At 51.3% G+C, this 22,412-nt stretch overlaps 2 protein-coding genes across 7 annotated transcripts in view; one reads left to right on the forward strand and one right to left on the reverse strand.

Annotated features, from left to right (window-relative positions):
- The window catches only part of DAZAP1 (DAZ associated protein 1), a 31,931-nt gene extending 20,344 nt beyond the window's left edge, over positions 1-11,587 (reverse strand). For 4 of the 5 annotated variants that reach the window (XM_053581349.1, XM_053581347.1, XM_053581345.1 and 1 more), the window contains exons 1-2: positions 11,355-11,587; positions 359-399 (exon numbers count right to left, since the gene is read on the reverse strand). In XM_053581349.1, the coding sequence (XP_053437324.1) occupies positions 359-399; positions 11,355-11,383 (70 nt within the window). In that variant the 5' untranslated portion in view covers positions 11,384-11,587. Of the gene's footprint in view, positions 1-358; positions 400-11,017; positions 11,136-11,354 lie in introns of those variants that run through there. The other variant, XM_053581352.1, reaches the window with a different exon arrangement.
- Positions 11,588-18,361: 6,774 nt separating this feature from the next.
- Positions 18,362-21,840, forward strand: GAMT (guanidinoacetate N-methyltransferase). Of its 2 annotated transcripts, XM_053581356.1 has the most exons (6): positions 18,362-18,613; positions 19,617-19,762; positions 19,887-19,950; positions 20,270-20,337; positions 20,727-20,837; positions 21,505-21,840. In XM_053581356.1, the coding sequence occupies exons 1-6, from the start codon at positions 18,433-18,435 to the stop codon at positions 21,643-21,645; spliced, it is 711 nt and encodes a 236-aa protein (XP_053437331.1). In that variant the 5' UTR covers positions 18,362-18,432; the 3' UTR covers positions 21,646-21,840. The 2 variants fall into 2 exon arrangements, with proteins under 2 accessions (XP_053437331.1, XP_053437338.1); XM_053581363.1 differs by lacking the exons at positions 19,887-19,950; positions 20,270-20,337 and having other exon boundaries at positions 18,366-18,613.
- Positions 21,841-22,412: the final 572 nt, after the last annotated feature.

Below are 22,412 nucleotides of genomic sequence, written 5' to 3' on the forward strand. Positions count from 1 at the left end.
GAATCGTGATGTAAATATCTGATATGCAGGATGTATTTTCATTGTTACAAAGGGGTCACGACCCACAGGTTGAGAACCACTGCTCTAGAAGGTTCTACCTCTAGAACCTTCTTCACCTTGAGCTAAGAACCTGCAGTCTGAAGTCTTCCCTGCAACGACGGAAATATCGAGACCAAATTAACATCTTCAAAGCAAACATACGCTCTGCCTTAGCCAACTTTCAATCAAATGTCCCCTGCCCAGAAATCAAGACAGTATCAGAAGGGACTTTACAAAACCCCAATGGCAGCAAGAGGCTGACACTTTCCGAAGGCTAAGGGCCACACAGCCTGCAGCACCCACGCCTGATCCCACCTACCTTGGGTTGTACTCCAGTCAAGACCACCCACGAAGAGCTTCCTGCAATTCAACAAGAAAACATTCAGGATCAAGAAGCTCTGCCTCAGAAACAACCCCATCTGACCCATCCCAAGGTCTTAATTCAGAACATGGAAGAACACAAATGTGCTCAATATGTTGTCTCCAATAGCAAGGATGTCTGCAGACATGAAAAGTGACATCAAGCCCTACCAATACAGGGAGACAACTCACCAACCACAAGGGCCTCAGGAAAGGAGTTCCTGTGACACAAGCCAGTCATGACTACACAGGCCTTCATGGATTCCAAAAGCAATTCAAGGAGGGCAAGCTTTCCTACTGCCCCCACCCCCCTCCCTTTTGAGACAGAGTCTCACTTTATTGCCCCTGGTAGAATGCCATGGCATCATAGCTCACAGAAACCTCAAACTCTTGGGCGCAGTGGTTCTCTTGCTTCAGCCTCCCAAGTAGCTGGGACTACAGGCAACCGCCACAACACCCAGCTATTTTTAATCTTTTTTTTTTTTTTTTGCAGTATTTGGCCAGGGCCAGGTTTGAACCCACCACCTCCAGTATATGGGGCCAGCACCCTACTCCTTTGAGCCACAGGCGCCGCCCAACACCCAGCTATTTTTAGAGATGGGGTCTCACTCTGGCTCAGGCTGGTCTGGAACATGTGAGCTCAGGCAATACACCCACCTCAGTCTCCCAAAGTACAAGGATTACAGGCATGAGCCACCGTACTTGGCCCTCCTACTGCTTTCGCAAATATTTTATCATCAGCAAAAGGAACTTAGTTCAGTTTTGAGGCCAGGTGCAATGGCTCATACCTGTAGTCCTAGAACTCTGGGAGGCTGAGGGAGGTGGGACTGCTTAAGCTCAGGAGTTCCAGATCAGCCTGAGCAAGAGCAAGACCTCATCTCTACTAAAAACAGAAAAATTAACTAGGCATTGTGGCAGGTACCTATAGTCCCAACTACTCAGGAGGCTGAAGCAAGAAGATCGCTTGAACCCGCAAATTTGAGGTTGTTGTGAGCTATGACACCATGGCAAGACTCTATCTCAAAAAAAAAAAAAAAAAAAAAAAGAGTCTAGTTTTAAGATTATATGCAATAAACTAGAGGAAAAACAGATACCTAAGACACCCCCACCACGCAGTCTCTGAATTACAACAGGGGAGGGGTCTAGCCAAAGCCTCAACCATGAGCTTATACTCATGAAGAGGGTCCCACATATAATGGGGTAGGTCTCTGAAGTTCCAGAAACAAAGCAGGAGCCCTACATCCATACTTCTACCCCAGGGCAGCCTAGGCTGTCTGATTTTCAGAGGTCCAGGAACCCACCATTGAGCCCCACATGAAGCCACACAGGCCTGGCTGGATTTGCATGAATGGAAGCAGCTGAGATGGGCACCAGACAGCCCCCATGGGGCTCACTCATTCATGCGAGCCTCAGGTGTTACTCAGGATTCCCCCAACCCCAGGAGGTAGACATGATGGATCAGGAGGTGGGGGTGGGATGTCTACCAGTATAACAGGTCTCCTTTTTGCCTGCTGACCCTAGGAAGGAGGACTGAAAGATCAGCTAAGCACGGCCTGTGCTAACACCATGATCACCCTTGGAACTGACTCAGATGCTACTTGGTGGGTCTTCTGAGACTAGAGAATCCTCCAGGCTCAAGTCATCACCTGAAACACAGAACCCTGTAGCCTTCCCTGACAACACCAGACCAACATATACCTTTGTCCCTGACAGCCACACACACTTAGCTTTGAGAAGAAAAAAAAAAAGGGACTCTGCCAGGTTCAAAGTGTTACTGCCCCATCAGCAATCAAGAGAGCTCTGCACCAGGACACAGCTGTCCCTCTCTCCATTTCCTGCCAGCTTGTCCAGAGAGACTCTTGTGAGGCAGCTGGCACACCCATTCCCTCCACAAACTCCTGCCTTAATAAGTCAACCCTTGCAAGCCTACAACAATAAAGCATCCAAGCTTGTTCCTATGCTTTCTTTCTCCATAAGGAAGGGTAATTTAAACTTAGTGTATGAAAAATCATTTTCCCACAACCAAAAAGGTACCCACTATCTTCAAAATGCCACCAAGCCAGCAACTCTGGCTCCCCAGGTCTGGAGCTGGGAAGGTAAGAACTCAGGCTGGGTAATAAGGCATGTCCACCATCCTGTGTTCCCTTTGCTTATGTATGTCCCTTACAGGTGAGATCTGTAAAGACAAGTTTCAGGGGAAACCTGCTGATTAAGCAGCATGAGGCGGCTTAGATTTAGATATTAACTTAATAATCCTGAGTCTCCTGTGCACCCTTCATAATTGGGCCAGGAAGCATGGAGGTCAGGCCCAGCAATCTTGGAGGAGGGAGGTCTCTCTGGGCCCCTCTCCCGACAGGTTGCACTGGGCAGACCCTGATGATTCCACCCCACACTGCCCTTTCCCTGGCCAGCATCCCAGGCACAGGCCTGGCACCCAGCAGAGTGCAAGGTAACCTCCACCCAATGAATGAAGGGCCCTCAATCTCCTGAACTGCCCAGAAACTGCATATTTGCACAGTCCTTGGGAAGGAGAGTTCAAGCATTCTCAAATAAATAAATAAAACATCCACTTAGGGTACCCAACCCAAACAGTAAAGAAATGAGCAGGTATCAATCACTGCTTCAAGCAACCCCATCCCCGCCTGCCTTGTGGGAGGAAAGGAACTTGTCAGACCAGTCCAGCTAGCCCTTATTTCAATTTCAAAAAGTAGGTATTAAGGGGGGAAAGACTAGGTATACCATTATTGGCACAAGTGACAGAGAGTCTGTGGGTTAGGTAATATAGTGTTAACGCTGCACTTCTCAATTTCCATCACTGTGCCGTGTCCATTCAAAAGAATGTCTGTGTCCTTAAGAAATAGTACAGATCTCAGTGCCCCTTCAGGGGTCACTGGGTCTCCGACTCACTCACAAATATTTCAATAAAAATACCACAGTGTGGGTGATGCCTGTGGCTCAGTTGGTAAGGCGCCGGCCCCATATACCGAGGGTGGTGGGTTCAAACCCGGCCCCGGCTGAACTGCAACCAAAAAATAGCTGGGCGTTGTGGCGGGCGCCTGTAGTCCCAGCTACTTGGGAGGCTGAGGCAAGAGAATCGCTTAAGCCCAGGAGTTGGAGGTTGCTGTGAGCTGTGTGATGCCATGGCACTCTACCAAGGGCCATAAAGTGAGACTGTCTCTACAAAAAAAAAAAAAAAAATACCACAGTGTAAGGACAGGAGCCAGCAAGAGCTGGCACATGCCAAGGGGGCAAAATGTTAGTCTGTGGTGAGTCTGGCTGGATAAAATACATATGGGAATTTTTGCTACTATTTTTGTAATTTTTCTCTAAGGCTGTTGTATACAATTATGTTATGGAAAATTTTCATTACTAAAGACAGAATTTAGGTTTTTCTTCAAATTAACAGGCTCATCACTTATGAAATCTGAAATAGGCAGCAAGAGATCTCTCTCATTTCACACAAATGCTATGAAGGGAAGAAAACTCCAAGCCTGTGTTGTGGCTTTCAGTGTCTATGTTTCCTTTCCTCCTGCTCTGAAGGGTGAGACAGCATATTCTCCCAGTCCACAGGCTGAAGGTTCACGGAGATCCCAGGAGCCCCACTACAAAGTCCAACCTCTGAGGCTCAGGTGTTTTTAGTCAGTAAATAAGGACCTTGCCAAGCAGCAAGAAGCTAGAACAGAGGGACTAGAGCCCCAGCCTCAGAAACATACATATGGGGCCTTCAGTGAGTGCAAAACCAGACACATCAACAGCCCTGGGCAGCACAGCCAATCTGACAAATATTAACGTTTACATTTCCTGTGACTCTAGCATAGAAGTGGCTATAACAGTGTGTCAGAGGTCCTGTGGACCCTCACCAGCTCACCGGGGGTAAGCAGTCCCTTGCTTAGTCCACCACTCATCACTCAGCAGTGTACATACTTAAGGTGTTAACAATGGACTATTCAGACTAAGAAATTAGCTAAATGTGGCTCCTTTGCATGCTGCCTCTAAAGTGCCTGAAGGGTGGAGAGTCACCATCAGCTGGTGGCATCTCTGAAGCTAAGAGTCAGGAGTCTCTTACAGACCCTCCGTCTCACAAACTCACAGGGGACAGCAACTCCTGCAGGGGGTCAATACTTGCTCAGCACCCACACCCCAAGTAATCCAGAATCAGGTGTACTGCCTGCCTCCCAGAGGTCCTGACAAATGTCCTCTGGGATCGACATGCCTGGCACCTGGGGCGTAAGACCTGACCACAAGCTTCCACTCAGCCTGTGTCCCAGGACTTGCATGCTCAACCTAGGGTGGGTGCTCAACCCAGGGTTGCTGGAGGCTTCTCTGTGGAAAGAGCTCTGTAAAATCCACCATGGCCATGGCTCAGGTTAATATTCAAGTTCTTCCACCTGTTAAAACCAAAACCTGTTTCTGGATGACTACCCTGCTTTTTGCTCAACATAACTGCACTGTATTTATGCCAAAAAATAATCCTTCAGAGGCTTCCTCTGGCCCAGGCTGACCACCAGGAGCTCTGGCCCTTGCGCAGCTCCCTAAAGGGCTTGGGATCCAGCCAGGATCCTACATCCCCTTCACCCCCAGCATTCCAGACAGCATACCTGAGCCAGCCACTTACTCCCGCCTGGTTTTGGGCTACAGCACCATCACCCTCAGGAGCTGAGCCCACAAAGGAAGCAGCAAAAGGCCCAGGATCAGTGCAGCTGTTCTGCAAACAGGCCTTTTTCTTCTTTGAGAACATAAAAACCAGAGCTATGTATGGATTTCCCTGCCTCTCCAATGGGGCAACTAAGACCTCACCTTCCAGAGTGCAGCCCTGAACTGAGCCAGTGAGTCTAGGCAATCACCCGACTTCCCCAGCCCTTGTGCAACCACAGAAAGAAGCCCGCAAAGCCAGGTTGGACCTGGGACCACCTCGCCCACAGACCATCTCTTGACCTGTGTCTAGGCCAGGCCAGGCTTTCCACAGCTCCTGCTTCTCTCTTGCCAGCAGGCTGAGATCACCTCCCCTACCCCTACCTCAGGGCCTGCATGACCCATAAGAACCAGTAGGAACAGTAAAGTACTGTGACATGAAAGAGCCCCCAAGGGCCCTGGTACCTGGTACTAACTACTGACACCTACATCCTCCCTGAGAGGCTCCACATGCCACCCTCCCAGACAAACCAAGGTTCTCCTGGATCATCTCAGAGTCAGGCTGGCACATCAGTCATAAGCATTTGTCAAGTAAGTGACCTGCTGTCTAATGCTCCACTCACAACGTTTTTTTTTTTTTTTGAGACAAGAGTCTCACTTCGTAACCCTTGGTAGAGTGCCGTAGCATCATAGCTCACAGCAACCTCAACTCCTGGGCACAAGCGATTCTCTTGCCTCAGCTTCCCAAGTAGCTGGGACTCAGGGACCCGCCAGAACATCTGGTTATTTTTAGAGACGGGGTCTCGCTCTTGCTCAGGATGGTCTCAAACTCCTGAGCTCACGCAATCCACCCGCCTTGGCCTCTCATGAGTGTTAGGATTACAGGTGTGAGCCACCATGCCCGGCCTGCACTCACAACTCCTAAAGTGATTCTGACATCATAGTGTGATACAGCTATTCTCTCCCAAAGAAAATGCTATCAGGGAGCTAGGCTTAGATGAGAAAAAGGTCTCAGTCAACAGAAGACACCAAAACTCTAGTAAGTGGTCCGTGTGATGAATACAGCTAGGCTGACCATAAGCATTCTCTGTGCTATGTGACAGTGAACTGTGCATGGACTCCCAGGTCTGGCCTGTCCATTCCCTAGGGTAACTCTGGGCAGGTCCTCTGACCTGTTTATCTGACAAAGAGAAGGGTCAGAGTCAGGACTGCAAGCCCTGCTGGGCACTCTGGACACAGCACGGGATTCTGAGATGGGTGCCACTCTTGAGACAGTCTGCATGTGGGGAGGGCAGGTGTGCTCTGTTACAAGGCTGCTTTTCTAATTGCATGGCATGCGTTTAGAAAAGGGAAGTCACCCAGGAGTGCATTCCAACTTCACAGCCCATCTAATATGCATCAAACTAGCCCAGAAAACAGGACACAAGTCCTAAAAACCATAAGAAGCAAATGGCAGGAACACATCGGGAACTAGGTCAGAAAGAACGAAAGACATTCTCAGACAGTGGCTCTCACTCACTAAAGGACACTGAGCCATGTCTGAAAACATTTTTGGTGGTGACACTGTGGCGTGCTCCTGGTTTGGGGTAGGGGGAGGCAGGGACACTGCTCAGCACCCTGCAGTGCCCAAGACAACCCACTGGAGAGAACAATCCAGGATGGAATGTTAGTACAAAGATAGAGAGATCTTCCTCAGGATAACTCCGAAATGTAACACAAGAGCCCCAGAAAGGACCATATCTGTCCCCCACTCCCTACGTTAAACTGTCTCCTCCCGAATCAGGGCCTTCTCTGACCTGAATAACAAGAAGTTCTTCCACCTGCTCACTGAGAGAAGGTGTCTAATCAGCTTTCCAGGTCCAGTCAGGCGCCTAGCTCAGGAGTGCCTACTTCCAAAACCCCATTTTAGAAGGAACCACGACCAAGCCCTCTGCCTGTGTGCCCAGCCAACTGTCCTATACACCCTGTGCCATCACTTAGCAGTGCTGGGATGCAGACTGGCTGTGAAAGCCACTATCAGCCTCTCTGGCTCTGAGCAGCCAGCGATCCATGCTACATTCTTAGATCTTTTTCTCTAAGCTACCAAATGCTGCCTTCTTTTCCCTCAGACAAGTTTTTCCTTCCTCTGTGTCTTTCCTCAAATATGTCCAAGTGCCCCATCTTACCACTCCCCAGGTGACACAGACAGACCAAATGTACCACACAAAATTTTCCACAAACCCTTCTCTCCAGTTCCATGACAGTCTGCTGCCTTGGAGGCCAGCAGAACAAAACAGCCACTCCAAGTAACTACAGAGCTTTTCTATCCACCCAAAACCCAGGTACAAGTCCTACCCCTAAGAAACGAGCATGGACTGGACATCCAGCAGCCACTGGATGTGAGGCCAAGACCCTGGAAGTCTCTGTAAGGTCATGGCAGCTTCCCAGAATCCAAGTCAGAGGGGCCTAAACCCCAAGGACTTTTAAGATGACTTCTAAGGCCCAGGGAGAGGCATGAAGACTATAGCCCTCTCAGATCCCTGAGCCCTCCAAAAGCCTCGCCCTCCAAAAGCCTCGCCCTCTAACTCCTGCCACCAGGTATACCTGTCCCCACCCTTCACACAAAAGGACCAGAATAGGCCTTGCTTCTAAGTGAGAACACTGTTTAGGTGTGGGGCCACACATGAAACCCACTGCCCACTGCTCGTCTGATCCTTCCTGCCCTGAAAATCCAGCCCTCTCCCTTTTCATAGGCTGACTATTAAAAACAGGATGTGTTCGGAAGGCTGAGGCAAGAGAATCACCTAAGCCCAAGAGCTGGAGGTTGCTGTGAGCTGTGATGCCAAAGCACTCTACAGAGGGTGACAAAGTGAGACTCTATCTCTAAAAAAAAAAAAAAAAAAAAAACAGGATGTGGAAAACATTAAATATGGGCAGCGCCTGTGGCTCCAAGGAGTAGGGTGCCGCTGCCATATGCTGGAGGTGGCGGGTTCAAACCCAGCCCCCGGCCAAAAACTGCAAAAAAAAAAAAAAAAAGGAAAACATTAAATAAAACCAGCATGCCTCCTCAAACTTCCATTCTCCTATCAGGCTGCACTCAGACTTCACAGTCAGGGGTCCTCAAACTACAAATTACGGCCCGCAGGCCACATGAGGCGGTGTGATTATATTTTTTCCGTTTTTGTTTTTTTACTTCAAAATAAGATATGTGCAGTGTGCATAGGAATTTGATCGTAGTTTGTTTTTTTTTTAACTATAGTCCGGCCCTCCAACGGTCTGAGGGACAGTGAACTGGCCCCCTGTTTAAAAAGTTTGAGGACCCCTGGACTGTGAAGCACTCTCTTCAGAGACTCAAATTCAAAAGCAGAGCTCACCCAGAAATGACTCGCTAGCCCACATCCTAGGAGTGATTCTGGGTGTCAACATGCTTCCTAGGACATAGGCACCTGCTGAGCTCCAACAGGTGAAAACTCAAGACACAGGTGTCCTGAGGTGCTGATCCTTGCACCTACACAAATGTGTGCACTCCAAGCCTGGCCCTTCATGTTGGACCACTAAGTCTCCTACTTCCTTCTCCTCCATCAAAGGAAACACTGGCTCTGTGGCCAGAAGTTTCCACATCAAGAAGAAAAGGAGCAGCTCCTCCAGCCTGTCGAACCCTCACGGGGAGGATCCATGCAGCCGTGAGTGGACAGTGTCTGTCACTAGAGACCCACTGGACGCTTCACAACATGAGTCTGCCATCCACCTAAAAACGAAGACCTACTTCAATCTAAGCATGACACAATCTCAAACGTGAACTACTGACTCCCAAACATGAACTACTTTAACTGTGGTCTCCTCACAAGAAATCACCAAAGGGGGCTGTCATCAGGGAGTATAACAGGGTCACCAGCAGTTTACTAACATTTAGGACAACCACACCAAGCAAGCAGTTCAAAATATAGACCTCGGATTTCCTACCTAAAATGGAAGCAAGTTTCCTATATAAAATGTAAATTTGTCAATATTTCTTGCCAAAAGATTTTTACTTACAAAGTAGTAAAAAATACTGTGGGGTTACCCGTGATTCAGAACTTTAAAACTTAGGCAATTCAGGGAGACTCAGGAGAGTGGGAAGCAGCAGAGCCAGGGCAGGCCCTACATTTTAGTGTGTAGGCTGCTGCAGGCTTCACAGTGCTGTGGGTGGGTCTCTCAGAGTGGGCTACTTCCAAGAATGTATTATGTGGAAGGGAGGGAAAAACGCACATCTCCTCTTTCCTAGGACTTGCATTTAGTTGAGGGATGAGATGGGCTCTAGCTTGTCAGCACCCTGAAAAACTTAACACAGGTCTTTTCCCTTGGTCCTCCAGTAGAAAGTAAACTAAATCATCACAAAGCTCCCTTCCTTTCCTTAACCTGAAGACTTAAAATCTGCACTCCCAGATGAGCAGGAAAGGCAACCCACTGCCCTAAAGACCCCATACCTTTTTTTTTTTTTGTAGTTTTTGGCCGGGGCTAGGTTCGAATCTGCCACCTCTGGCATATGGGACCGGTGCCCTACTCCTTGAGCCACAGGCTCAAGACCCCACACCTTTTGCCCACAGAGGCTGACAGGCCTGTCAAGTCAGGTCCCAGCTCAGCCCTTTCTCCACTCAGCAAGCACATAGTCTTAGAGGGCTTGACCAAGATGCATACATAAAAGGAACAAAGCTAGGAGCTGAGTGCTTTCCTCCTGTCTGTGCAAGAAGGTGCTCTTTTGTTTGGGGCAGGAAAGAACCTACACAAAGCATTTCAAGTTCACAAGTGTACCTGGTGGCTGGCTGGTGCTGGACAGGAGCCTGAGCAGGCCAACTCTCCACCAACACATGACCATTTATTTACTCACTACATCAAGAACAAAAACCACTGTGCTGTTCAAAGCTAAGGACACTGGAAATTTATATGCACAAAGAGGAAATCCAACCCAAATTGTTTTGTCAGAAGAATTTAACTATAAAATTCCGTTGATGTTGGGGCGGCGCCTGTGGCTCAGTCGGTAGGGCGCCGGCCCCATATACCGAGGGTGGCGGGTTCAAACCCGGCCCCAGCCAAACTGCAACCAAAAAATAGCCGGGCGTTGTGGCGGGCGCCTGTAGTCCCAGCTACTCGGAAGGCTGAGGCAAGAGAATCGCTTAAGCCCAGGAGTTGGAGGTTGCTGTGAGCTGTGTGAGGCCACGGCACTCTACCGAGGGCCATAAAGTGAGACTCTGTCTCTACAAAAAAATAAAAATTCCCTTGATGCTCCAGGAGCCAGTCCCTGAAAAAGAAAACAAGACCCAAACCCTGGTCTAATGCTGATTCTCTAGCCCCAGCCCCGTGAGACTGCTCTTTTGAGCATCTCCGGTTAGCTTAGCATCAGGCAGGACATAATTAAAGAGGGGAACACCAGAGCAGCAAACCTCTTCCTAATAGCACCGAAGAGACTACAATACAAACCTTTCTGAGCTTCCCTTCTCCTTTATTTCCCACCTAGCCCACAGCGGGAGGGCGCGGAGGCAGCACGCGGCCGGGCAGCACTGAGGCGGGAGGGAACTTCGACACAGACACAGGCCGCGTGCTCGCCACCTTGCCAAAGCAAAAGGCCGGGCCCCGCCGACCTTAGGCCCGCGGGAACCGGGTTCGCGAACCTCCCGTCCTAGTCACTTTGTGGGACAGGGGATAAGGGCGGGGAGCCCCACCGCCCCGAGTCCCAAGTGGAAGTTGGGCAGCAGAACCGGAACCCGCTGCTGGGCCCGCCACGTGCACGGACCTGCCAAGTTCGGACGCTGGTTGGGGGCGCTCCGGAACCCCCACACTCCCATTCGGGGTCCCCGGGACAGGAAGCTGGGGAGCGGCAGGATCCTGGCCCCATTAGATTCATATTCTGAGTACCCCGCCAAGGGAATTGGGAAGCGGCAACTGAGACGCTCAGGGCGCCCCAGATTCCCATTCCGGGTTCCCCAGACCAGGAAGTCAGAAAACAGTAGGGAAGGCAACCCAAACCTACAGGCTCTCCTTTCGGGCTACCTAGCCAGGAACTCGGGAGGGGGAGCCCGAACCCCCAAACAAGCCGCCATCCGGGGTGTCCTCGCCAAAAGTCGGACCTGGTGGCGAGAACGCCCCGGGCCCCCCACCAGGTTCCCATCCCGGGTCCCTGCGGGAAGTCACAGCGAGGATGGGTCCCGAGTCCGCCCCACAGCCGGCGTGACCTTGACGGGGCGGCCCCCGGCTTGTCCCGCCCCGGGGGCGGCGTCTCAGGGCCAGGGCGGCAGGCAGGCGATCGCGGTGGGGGGGGGGGGCCGGGCCCGGGGCTGCGGCGCAGGCCTGCGCCCGCCCGTCCTCACCCGATTTCGTCGGCGCCCGAGTTGTTCATGGCGGCGGCGGCAGCGGCGGCGGCTCTCGGCGTTCCCGGGCCTCCTCGCTCGCTCCCGCCTCCGGAAGGTCACCCACTCCGTCGCCCTCTCCACAGCCGCGGCCCGGATCTGCGCAACGGCGGCGGCGGCGGCGGCGGCGACTGCTGCCTCCTCCCCTCAGAGCCAACGGTCACCGCGCGTCCCCGCGCTGCCGCGCCGCCGCCCGTGCGCACGCCCGTGCGCGCTCCCGCACGGGGCCTCCGGGGGCGGAGCCAGGGGTTCGCTCTGCGTGTGTGCATGCGTGCGGCGGCTTTTGCGCCGGCGCAGTCGCAGCCGCCTCGCGTAGCTCTTCCTAATCGGCGGCTCTGGGAGTGGCTGCGGAGCACTTTGGAAAGTAAAGTCCCGACGCTGGCCCCGCCCCCAAGGAGGGTACAAGCGGCCCGAGCCACGTGAGTGCGTACGCGTGCCTTCCAGCTGCATGCGCGGGCACGGGCTCGGGTGTTGCACACATCTAGGCACTATAGACGCAATAGCAGATGCGGTTTCCTTTTTAAATCTTCCCGGGGAGGTGAAGGGGACACTGTGGGTGCTGTCCCCGCCCACACCCGGGTGTGGGTAGCTTGAGCAGCGAGTTAGGGTCTGGCGACATGGCTACTCTTGTCCTCATTTTACAGAAATAATCCCTAGGGTCAGGGTGGCTGAGTCACTTTGCCCAAGGTAACACAGAGGCCAGTGGAATCGAATCAAAACAATTAAATTTAAAGACAATGGGAAAATATTATTCCCCCGGCGCCCCTGCAAGTACTGTAACTATTAATAGTCAAATACTATTTTAGTTCCTTTCCTTAATTGTATACATTAGTGATTCTCATTCCCGGTAATTTTGCACCGCCCCCCGGGGGGGCATATTTGGCAAAAAAGTCTGAAGACTCAGTTGTTGTTGTTGTCATACCTTTAAAGAGGAGGATGCTACTGGCATGGAGTACTGCTTCACATCCTTCAGTGTACAAGGATGGCCCCCACCACAGAAAATGACGTGGTGACAAGTGGAGAAAGCCCCGTCTGTCCATCTATGTTGACAGTAATGAGTAAATGATCAGAGTGGTTTTGTCAGAGTACGTGCCCCCTCCTGACTTCCCCTTCAATCTCACAGTCCATTGAAAACCTGATAATTTATTCATCTTGATAAAATTAAATATAAGGAATTAGGTGACAGAAAAATAGTTCAAAACACTTCTAAAATGAAACTCATCCACTTTACAGTTTGCAGACCACTTTGCTATCCCTCTCATGAGTAACAGTAGCCTCTAGAGGAGAGTTAACTGTTATTAGTCCCCACTTACAGATGGGAAACTGAGACCAGCCAAGGAAAAATAAGCTGCATCAGGCAGGTGCCTGTCATCCCCTCAAAAACTGTCCTCACTGCACTGTAACGTTTTGGAGGTCAAAACAAACTAGAGACAATTTGGGGGGGCTGGCTCTGACTTGGGGAGTGGGAGGTAGAAGGAGTATGGAGGTAAGTCTGCAGGATGAGGTTGATCTGGGTGTTATGAGATGGGTACAGATACAAGGCAGCCTGACTTTGTCCTTTGTGACTGTTGGATGCTCAGCAACCCACACTGAGAAATAGAACAGAAATGCCAACCCAGTGTATGCACAGAAGTGATACTTGCCACCCCACTATTAGAGGAGCAGAAAATGTGACATTACCACATGTCTATCCACTGGTGACTGGATAAATGAACGATGAAGGCTGGATGTAGTCAAAAGAAGGAAGCCAGGCACTAACTGCTTAAAATAATATATTTTTAAAAATACAGACACCTACAAGGGATAAAATAACAAACAGCCTCATACCTGCCACTGAAATGAACATGTTACCATTTTGTCACATTGCTTCAAGATCTTTTTTAAAAGATGGAACAGAAGAACCTGTTTTCCCTCCTCATTTACATCCTCCCTCCCCAGGACAAATGCTGTGACAAAAAAAGATTATCAGACACTTTTCTAAATTTTCTCCCAACATGAATGTATCTATACCCAATACACAATATACAGTTTTGGTCCCCAATTTTTATTATGGTAAAATATATATTACACAAACTTTATCATTTTAACCATTTTTAAGTATTCAGATCAGTGGCATTACCCACATTCACAATATAGCCATCATCACCCTCCATTTCCAGAACTTTGTCATCCTCCCAAACTGAAACTCTGACCCCATGAAACACTAACTCCTACCCCTTCCCCTGGCCCCCATTATTCCATTTTCTGTCCCTGTGAATCTGACAAGTCTAGGGACCTCCTACAAGTGGAATCACACAGGATTTGTCCTTCTGTGTCTGGCTTCTGTCATTGAGTACAATGACCGCAAGGTCCATCCACAATATAGCCTATGTCAGAATTTCCTTTTTTTAAATTTTTATTCATTTGTTTATTTTTAGAGACAGAGTCTCACTTTATCGCCCTCGGTAGAGTGCCATAGCATCACAGCTCACAGCAACCTCCAACTCCTGGGCGTAAGCAATTCTCCTGCCTCAGCCTTCCGAGTAGCTGGGACTACAGGTGCCCACCACAACGCCTAGCTATTTTTTTGTTGCAGTTTGGCTGGGTTCAAACCTTCCACCATCTATACGTGGGGCCGGTGCCCTACCCACTGAGCCACAGGCGCCACCCAGAATTTCCTTCTTTCTTAAGGCTGAATAATACAGTTGACCCTTGATCAACATGAGAGTTGGGGTGCCAACACTATATAGTCAACAATCCACGTATGTGGCCAGCGTGGTGGCCTAACACTCTGGGAGACTAATGCATATGAATTGTTTGAGCTCAAGAGTTCCAGACCAGCCTGAGCAAGACCCTGTCTCTATTAAAAATAGAAAAATTAGCCAGGTGTGGTGATAGGTACCTGTAGTCCCAGCTACTTGGGAGGCTGAGGCAAGAGGATCACTTGAGCTCAATAGTTTGAGGTTGCCATGAGCGAGGCTGATGCCATGACACTCTACCCAAGACAACAGAGTGAGACTCTGTCTCAAACAAAATGAAATAGAATAAAATAAAATAGAAACAAGCAACTGGCCAGGCCTGGTGACTCATGCCTATAAGCCCAGAAATCTGCTTTTGGAGACCAGGGTAGAAGGATCTCTTGAAGCCAGGAGTTCAAGACCAGCGTTGGCAACACAGTGAAACCCTGTCTCTACTGAAAAAAAAAAAAAAAATGTTTAAATTAGCTGAGCCTGGTGGCTTAAAGCTATAGTCTCAGCTACTCAGAAGGATAAGGCAGGAAGATCTCTTGAGCCTAGGAGCTTGAGGCTGCAGTAAACTAGGATTGCAGTAAGCTAGGATTGGACGACTGCACTCCAGCCTGGGTGACAGCCAGACTCTGTCTCAAAAAAAATTAAGAAAACAGAACTGTAAATGTCATATAATTTTCACAATCATTTGACTTTTTCCAATCATTTGAAAACATAAAATCCATTCTTGTCTCACAGCCTACCAAACCAAGCAGCAGGATTTGCCCTGCAGACTGTAGTCTGCTGACACTCCTCTGTAATGTTTGAATGTTTTGGTCAAGTATATTACTATTTATTCATTTATTTCTTGGCAATAGTATCATTTTCCAAAAATGTGTTGCCTTTCTAATCAGAAAAATATCCTTGAAGCCAGGCACAGTGGCTCATGCCTATAATCCTAACACTCTGGGAGGCCAAAGCAGGTGGATTGCTTGAGCTCACAAGGTTCAGACCAGCTTGAGCAAGAGCAAGACCCTGTCTCTAAAAACTAGGCATTGTGGTGGGTACCTGTAGTCCCAGCCATTTGAAAGGCTGAGGCAAGAGGATTGCTTGAGTTCAAAAGTTTTTTTTTTTTTTTTTGGGGGGGGGTACAGAGTCTCATTTTGTCACCCTTGGTAGAGGGCTGTGGCATCATAGCTCACAGCAACCTCAAACTCTTGGGCTCAGAGATGAGGTCTTACTCTGGCTCAGGCTGCTATCAAACTTGTGAGCTCAATCTACCTGCCATGGCCTCCCAGAATGCTAGGATTACAGGCGTGAGCCAACATGCCCGGCCTCCAAAAGTTTGAGGTTGCTGTGAGCTATGGATGACAAAGTAAGACTCTGTCTAAAAAAAAAAGGGTGGCGCCTGTGGCTCAAAGGAGTAGGGCACTGGCCCCATATGCCAGAGGTGGCAGGTTCAAACCCAGCCCCAGCCAAAAAACTGCAAAAAAAAAAAAGAGTGTGTTTCTGGGCTGGGCACACACTTTGGCAGGCTGAGGAGGGAGGATTGCTTGAGGCCAGGAGTTTAAGACCAGCCTAAGCAAGAGTGAGACCCCATCTCTACCAAAAAAGAAAGAATAAATTATAAAGGTGTCGGTCGTGGCTCATGACTGTAATCCCAGCTACTCAGAAGGCTGAGGCCGGAGGATCATGAGCCCAGGATTTCAAGGTTACAGTGATCTGTGATTACACCCCTGCACTCTAGCAGTGTTTAAAATTCTGGAGTCAAACACACTCCATCTCCATCCCATGTGCCACTCATTTGCTATGTGCCATGAGGAAGCCACTTGTTCTGAGTCCCAGTCTACAGGCTGTGAAGTACCAGCAATAACAGCAATTGCCAGGCTCATACAAGCAGAGACGGTGAATGTTGTACTTCATTCATTTGCTGACATTAGGAGGGGCAAAAGTGACCAACTCCTTAAAGAAAAAAGCTGAAGCCTGAAGGCAAATCATGGGGCTGCATTGCCTAACATACTACACTGTGCTCTTGGCCACCATTGGGGATGGAGCCCAGCTTACATCTAGGTGACCGCAGCTTGGCCAGAAACTGGAAGGCCCCATATCTTCTGGTGCACCAAAGGCACAGGCAAAGCTTCCCCAGCTGATAGCACTGGGAGGTGTTGAAAGGGTTCTGTCCTTTAAGGGTCTGTGAGGTCAGCAGCCTCTAAGGTGGCCTTTAATAATCCCTGTGTGTCTGGTATTCATGCCCTCTTGTAACCTCATCCCAGTCTACCTGGCTTCTAACTGATGGGATACAGCCAGCCATGTTGAGGGGATGTCACTTCCATGATTAGATTGCAAGAGTCTGACCTTTCTCCTGCTACATTTTCAGGGTAATTTTTTTTTTTTTTTTGAGACAGAGCCTCAATCTATTGCCCTGGGTAGAGTGCCGTGGCATTATAGTTCACAGCAACCTCAAACTCCTGGGCTCAAGTGAGTTTCCTGTCTCCGCCTCCCAAGTAGCTGGGACTACAGGCGCCCGCTACAATGCCCGGCTATTTTTTGGTTCCAGCCGTCCTTGTTTGGCAGGCCTGGGCTGGATTAGAACCCGCCAGCTCAGGTGTATATGGCTGGTGTCTTAGCCGCTTGAGCCACAGGCACCGAGCCCAGGGTAATTTGCTATACAACAGTAACTAGCTGATGCACTCTACCTTTTTTTGTCACAAGCAGGGCATTCCAGGGCATCCTTTGAGTTGGGTGACATTTTGTATCTACACAGCCACAAAGGAAAGCAGTCCTCACTATGCCCCTTGGGCAGCACTATGCCCATTGGGCAGGCACTGTTGAGTGCCTGTCATAGTGCCCAGGATGGTAGCAGGGATAAAGGGACCAAAGAGGATGAATCACATGAGGGTGATTCCCAACTCAGTGATGTACTCCCTTCTGAGCATTGTGTGAAACTGGTACTGTCACACTCAGTCTTCATTAGACTCCAACATGCACTCAGTATTTACAAGCACTTTATGTGCCAGGATCATCAGACAGTCCAATCAGACATGTCCAAACAGTAGAGCCATGAACAAATATCTTCAGTTAGAGAAATGCCAGAGAGAGATAAAACAACTTCTAACAGGGTATACCCACTCTGGGAGATCTGGGGGAGCCTCCTAGAAGACACAGATGTGGGCTTAAGCATGAAGCAGAGGCTCAGTGCCTGTAGCACAGTGGTTATGGCGCCAGCCACATGCACTAAGGCTGGCAGGTTTGAACCCAGCCCGGGCCAGCTAAACAACAATGACACCTGCAACAAAAAATAGCCAGGCATTGTGGTGGGTGCCTGTAGTCCCAGCTACTTAGGAGGCTGAGGCAAGAGAATCACTGGAACGCAAGAGTTTGAGGTTGCTGTGAGCTGTGATGCCACCAGACTCTACCTAGGGCGACAGAGTGAGACTGTCTCAGAAAAAAAACCCAACAAAATAAAATAAAAGGAATTCACTGTACTATCTTCTGATGAGTAAATGATTTAAAATACTTAAGGCACAACCCAAGTGCCCATTAACAAATGGATAAACTATGGTATATGTATATCATGGAATACTATTCCACCATAAAAAGATGGAGACTTTACATCTTTTGTATTTACCTGGATGGATTTGGTAACGTTTTGGAGAACATTCTCCTAAGTATCACAAAAATGGAAAAGCAAGTATCCAATGTATTCAATGCTATCGTAAAACCAGTAGATAAACAACTACAAGCCCATTCAAGAGAAAAACAGAACTACATTCAAGTGGGGGGTGAGCAGGGAGGGGGCTTGATAAGCTCTCACCTAACCCACACAACCTATGGGTATAAGACATACCTCCTTGGTGAAGGGCTCAACTACAACTTGGACTTTACCTAACCATCGCAAATAATGTCACCTGATCGTTTGTACCCTTATATCAAGCTGAAATCAAAAAATAAAATAAAATACTTAAGGCACTTCCAACAGAGCCTGGAAAATCGTTAGCTTCTCACATCGCAGGAGGAGGAGGCTTCGTGCGGTAGTGACAGATAGGGAAACTGAGGTATGTAAGTGACATGGTAAGGTTTCGAGCCCGCATTCCCCGATTCAGGAGACCACCCTCTACAGGCTCGCTTTCCGGGAGCGGGAACCCAGAAAAGAGGGGGCGTCGGCCCAGATTAAGGAGCCCTCTCCCAACCCGCCGCCCGCCACTAGAGGCCGCCCGGCTCGACGCGCAGGTCCGCTACGGCCCGCCCCCCGGCCCGCCCCCTGCCCAGAAGGCCCTGCAGGGACCTGGCCCCGCGCATTGGATTTGAGTCGGTACGCGCCGTCCATCCCCAGCATGAGCGCCCCCGCTGCGACCCCCATCTTCGCCCCGGGAGAGAACTGCAACCCCGCGTGGCAGGCGGCACCCGCGGCTTACGACGCGGCGGACACGCACCTGCGCATCCTGGGCAAGCCGGTGATGGAGCGCTGGGAGACCCCCTACATGCACGCGCTGGCGGCGGCCGCAGCCTCCAGAGGTAGCCCCGCCGGCCCGCGAGGGCGGGGGCGTCGCGCAGACTGGGATCTCCACCTGCCCTCCAGCCGATGCGTACCTGCGCCTCTCGAGCCTCTATTTCCTCGCCTAGGAAGTGGGGCTGCTCGTGGGGGGCAGCAGGGCATTAGAGGGCAGTGTTGCGGGCGCGGGGCCTGCCCACATTGGGCGCTCTTAAGGAGCGGGAATTTTCTTTCTGGGGATTAAGACCCCAGTGCTCTGGATGGGGACGGGCTGGGTCCGAGTCTAAGACCTCTGGCGCCAGACCGTGGTGAAACTCAGCTGCCCGTTCCGCGTCTGAGGTCGGGGACAAGGGCCGGGGCCGCATGGTCCGCGGGGAGCTGCCCAGGCCCGGGGAGGCCCCACATGCGCGGCCCCCGTCGCTCCCGGGCTAAAAATAGCCGGGGAAAGCTGGCGCAGGGAGACCGCTGTCCCCAGAGGTGGCGCTGCCTAGTGCCCAAGCTGGAGGGGTGTGGGGTCTCCCTATCCCCGGACAAGCCGCTCCACCGGTCGGGCCTTAGCATTCCCACTTGGCAAACGGGCACATCCAGAGTTAAGTGCAAATCAGAATAGAGAGAGGCTTACAACCGTGGTCCGTAGGGAACCAGCCGCCCCACCCAGACTGTTTCAGCTCTTGCCTTGACCTTCTTGCAAACTCCATGGTGGGGATGGAGGGGAGAGAAAAGTAACCAAAGCAAGAGATAAGGGCTACCAGTGCAAACAGAGTGGGCCAGGGCTCAAAGTCCAAGGCTCTGACTTCCCCCTGGGGCTGGGCCCAAAAGCTGTTGTCCTCAGCCTCCCTGGCCACTGCCCAGGGCCCACACGTTCCCATTCAGCACTGCTTGTTCTGTTCGCCTCTGGCCTGTGCCAGCCTAGACCGCCCTCCTGTCCTTGTGGCGAATGTGACTCAGCCAGAGCCCTGCCCCTGTGCCCCCGCCTCCTTTCCCAGACTTGCTATGTGATGCCTGGCACCTTTGTCTGTCTGCCAGGCGGCCGGGTCCTGGAGGTGGGCTTTGGCATGGCCATTGCAGCCTCAAAGGTGCAGGAGGCTCCCATCGAGGAGCACTGGATCATAGAGTGCAACGATGGTGTCTTCCAGCGCCTCAAGGACTGGGCCCAACAACAACCACACAAGGTGCATCCCACTTGGGCTCAAGGCCCAAGAGGGGGATGGGCATCCATAGACATGGGGGAGGTGTTCTTCTTCCTGGGGACCACTCTGTCGCTCAGTCTTTTCTTTTTTTCCTCTGCTATCCAAGGTTGTCCCCTTGAAAGGCCTGTGGGAGGAGGTGGCACCCACTCTGCCAGACAGTCACTTTGATGGTGAGAGGGACCTATCAAGGGGATGACCTGGCCCTTCCTGCTGTAATCCAGCCCCCTCTTTCAGTGTAGTAGGGACCCTCTAAAGAACACAACCCCCTGATCTGTCCTGGGGGACAGAGCCTGGGTGGATGAAGACATGAGGGTGGACGTTTGAGAGCTTGGCACATGGTAGTGAGGAACATGACTAGTAGACCTCAAAGTGTGGCCTCTGGGATTCTCAAGTCTGCACTGCCTTCACCTGCCCTGAGATGAGCTGGGAGAGCCTTGGCTAGGCTGCTAAGCTCAGCCCTGAGCGGGTAGGCTTTTATCCTCTGCACAGGGATCCTGTATGACACGTACCCACTGTCGGAGGAGACCTGGCACACGCACCAGTTCAGCTTCATTAAGGTGGGCCTCAGTGGTCAGCACCATGGTATGGCCCTTGGCTGGGGGTGTGTGTGCTGTCCTCCCATCTTTTTTGGGGGGGGGGTGACAGTCTCATCTTACCGCCCTCGGTAGAGTCCCATGACGTCGCAGGACTCACAGCAACCTCTAGCTCTTGCCTCAGCCTCCCAAGCAGCTGGGACTACAGGCGCCCACAATAATGCCCAGCTATTTTTTGTTGCAGTTTGGCCGGGGCTGGGTTTGAACCCGCCACCCTCAGTGTATATGGGGCCAGCGCCCTACTCACTGAGCCACAGGCGCCGCCCTGTCCTCCCATCTTTGTCCATGATTTGCTGGGATGTAGAAGGCCAAACCCCAGCCTCCTGCCTGAACACGGTCTGTTCCCTCCCCAGAACCATGCCTTTCGTCTGCTCAAGCCTGGGGGCATCCTCACCTACTGCAATCTTACCTCCTGGGGGGAGCTGATGAAGTCCAAATACTCGAATATCACCACTATGTTTCAGGTATGACTTCTGGGAGCTCCCAGGGCCCTGAACTGGTCCCTACATAGCAATCTGAAGTGAGCTGGGGAGGGGCCACAGGCTTTGGGGGTGGACCACGCAGATTCTCCATTTAGGAATCAGGTGGGGACCTTCCCTAGCTTAGCCACCTCCCATGATCCCCAGCACCCTCCCTCTTCTACTTGGCGATGTACCCTTGTTGGCTTAGCTGTGCTTCTTAGGGCCTCTGTACACCCTGCTCCTTCTCCTCCTGGCAAGAAGATGCAGAGAGTGACCTAAGCCATGGCTCCTTGCAGAGCTCTGAGCCACAGTTCTGAGCACCTGTCTGGTGCATGCAGCCAGCATGGCAGCATTCCTCCCAAAACATGGATTAGGAGGCCCACATGCTTTTTTTCCTGTTGTGATCCTCTGCTCTGCCCATTGCTTTGGTGAAGATGGGGAGAAACACCAGGACAAATGTCCTTAAGTCCTGAGGACCCAGTCTGGGGCTGACATTCCAGGACAGCTAGGAAGCCACTGCTTGGATTCAGCAGCTGGACATTCCCATCCACACCTGGCCCACCTCAGGGTCTTGGTTCTCATAAATGCTCTCTGATGAGGGGTGGGTGCCCAGGTGTAGTGCGAGCCCCCCAACACCCTCAGAGGTAAGCTGGCACTGCTCTCCCATCAGGAGACACAGGTGCCTGCACTGCTAGATGCAGGGTTCCAGAGGGAGAACATCCACACAGAGGTGATGGTGCTGGTACCACCAGCTGACTGCCGCTACTATGCCTTTCCGGAGATGATCACACCCCTAGTCACCAAGCACTGAGCCCAGCCTAGCATGGGGCCTCTGGACTTCTGGACAACACCTTGCTGCCACTACTCAGTGCCTTGGTGGCTAGTGCCCAGGCCCTGGCCTCTCCTAGTCTCCACGGTGCTATTGGCAGCTTTGAGCTTCTCTGCAGTGGGAGTACTGCTACCTCCCCTTGCAGCTCCTCAAGGGTAAAATAAACGCTAACACAGACCTTGGCCCTTCAGCAGTGATTGTGTAACTGTTGCTTCTAGTTACTCCCCCTGCTCTCCAGGCAGACAGAGACCTGTCACATGGGTTTGGGGAGAAGCTGGGCACTCCCCTCCAAGGCTCTGATCCTCTGGCTACCACCATCTTGCTGTAGCAAACATGGCCAAGTGATCCCTGAGGGCCACTTCCTCCCAGACAGCAATAACCAGGTGACAGAGTCAGAGAGGAAAACCACTTGCCACTTGTCTGTTTAGAGTAGGGCATGTGAGGGGGTGCCAAGAGTGGCAGCACAAGGACCTTCAGCACCCTGAGTACTCTTCCCCTCCCCCCCTTTACCTCAACAGCAGAGTACCCTCTAAGCACTCTGACTGGAGTCCAGGGCAGGGACAGCCCTGCAGCCCTGTCCCCAGGGAGTACCAGGGAGTGGGGCTGTATGCCCCACTGGCCACTCAGTGCAGACCCTGGCTCACCTTAGGGTCTTGGCTCTCATAAATGCTCTCTGATGAAGGATAGGTACCCAGGTGTAGTGTGAGCCCTCTAGTGCCCTCAGAGGTAAGCTGGCACTGCCCTCCCAC

Source organism: Nycticebus coucang, chromosome 2, assembly GCF_027406575.1.
Source record: "Nycticebus coucang isolate mNycCou1 chromosome 2, mNycCou1.pri, whole genome shotgun sequence".
Lineage (NCBI taxonomy): Eukaryota > Metazoa > Chordata > Mammalia > Primates > Lorisidae > Nycticebus > Nycticebus coucang.

Bases quoted from the DNA above. Each gene is read 5' to 3' on its own strand.
- GAMT (XM_053581356.1), top strand. From the start codon at position 18,433: ATGAGCGCCCCCGCTGCGACCCCCATCTTCGCCCCGGGAGAGAACTGC. The intron at 19,763-19,886 runs GTGCATCCCACT...CTGCTATCCAAG, and splicing joins CCCAACAACAACCACACAAG to GTTGTCCCCTTGAAAGGCCT. The intron at 20,838-21,504 runs GTATGACTTCTG...CTCTCCCATCAG, and splicing joins ATATCACCACTATGTTTCAG to GAGACACAGGTGCCTGCACT.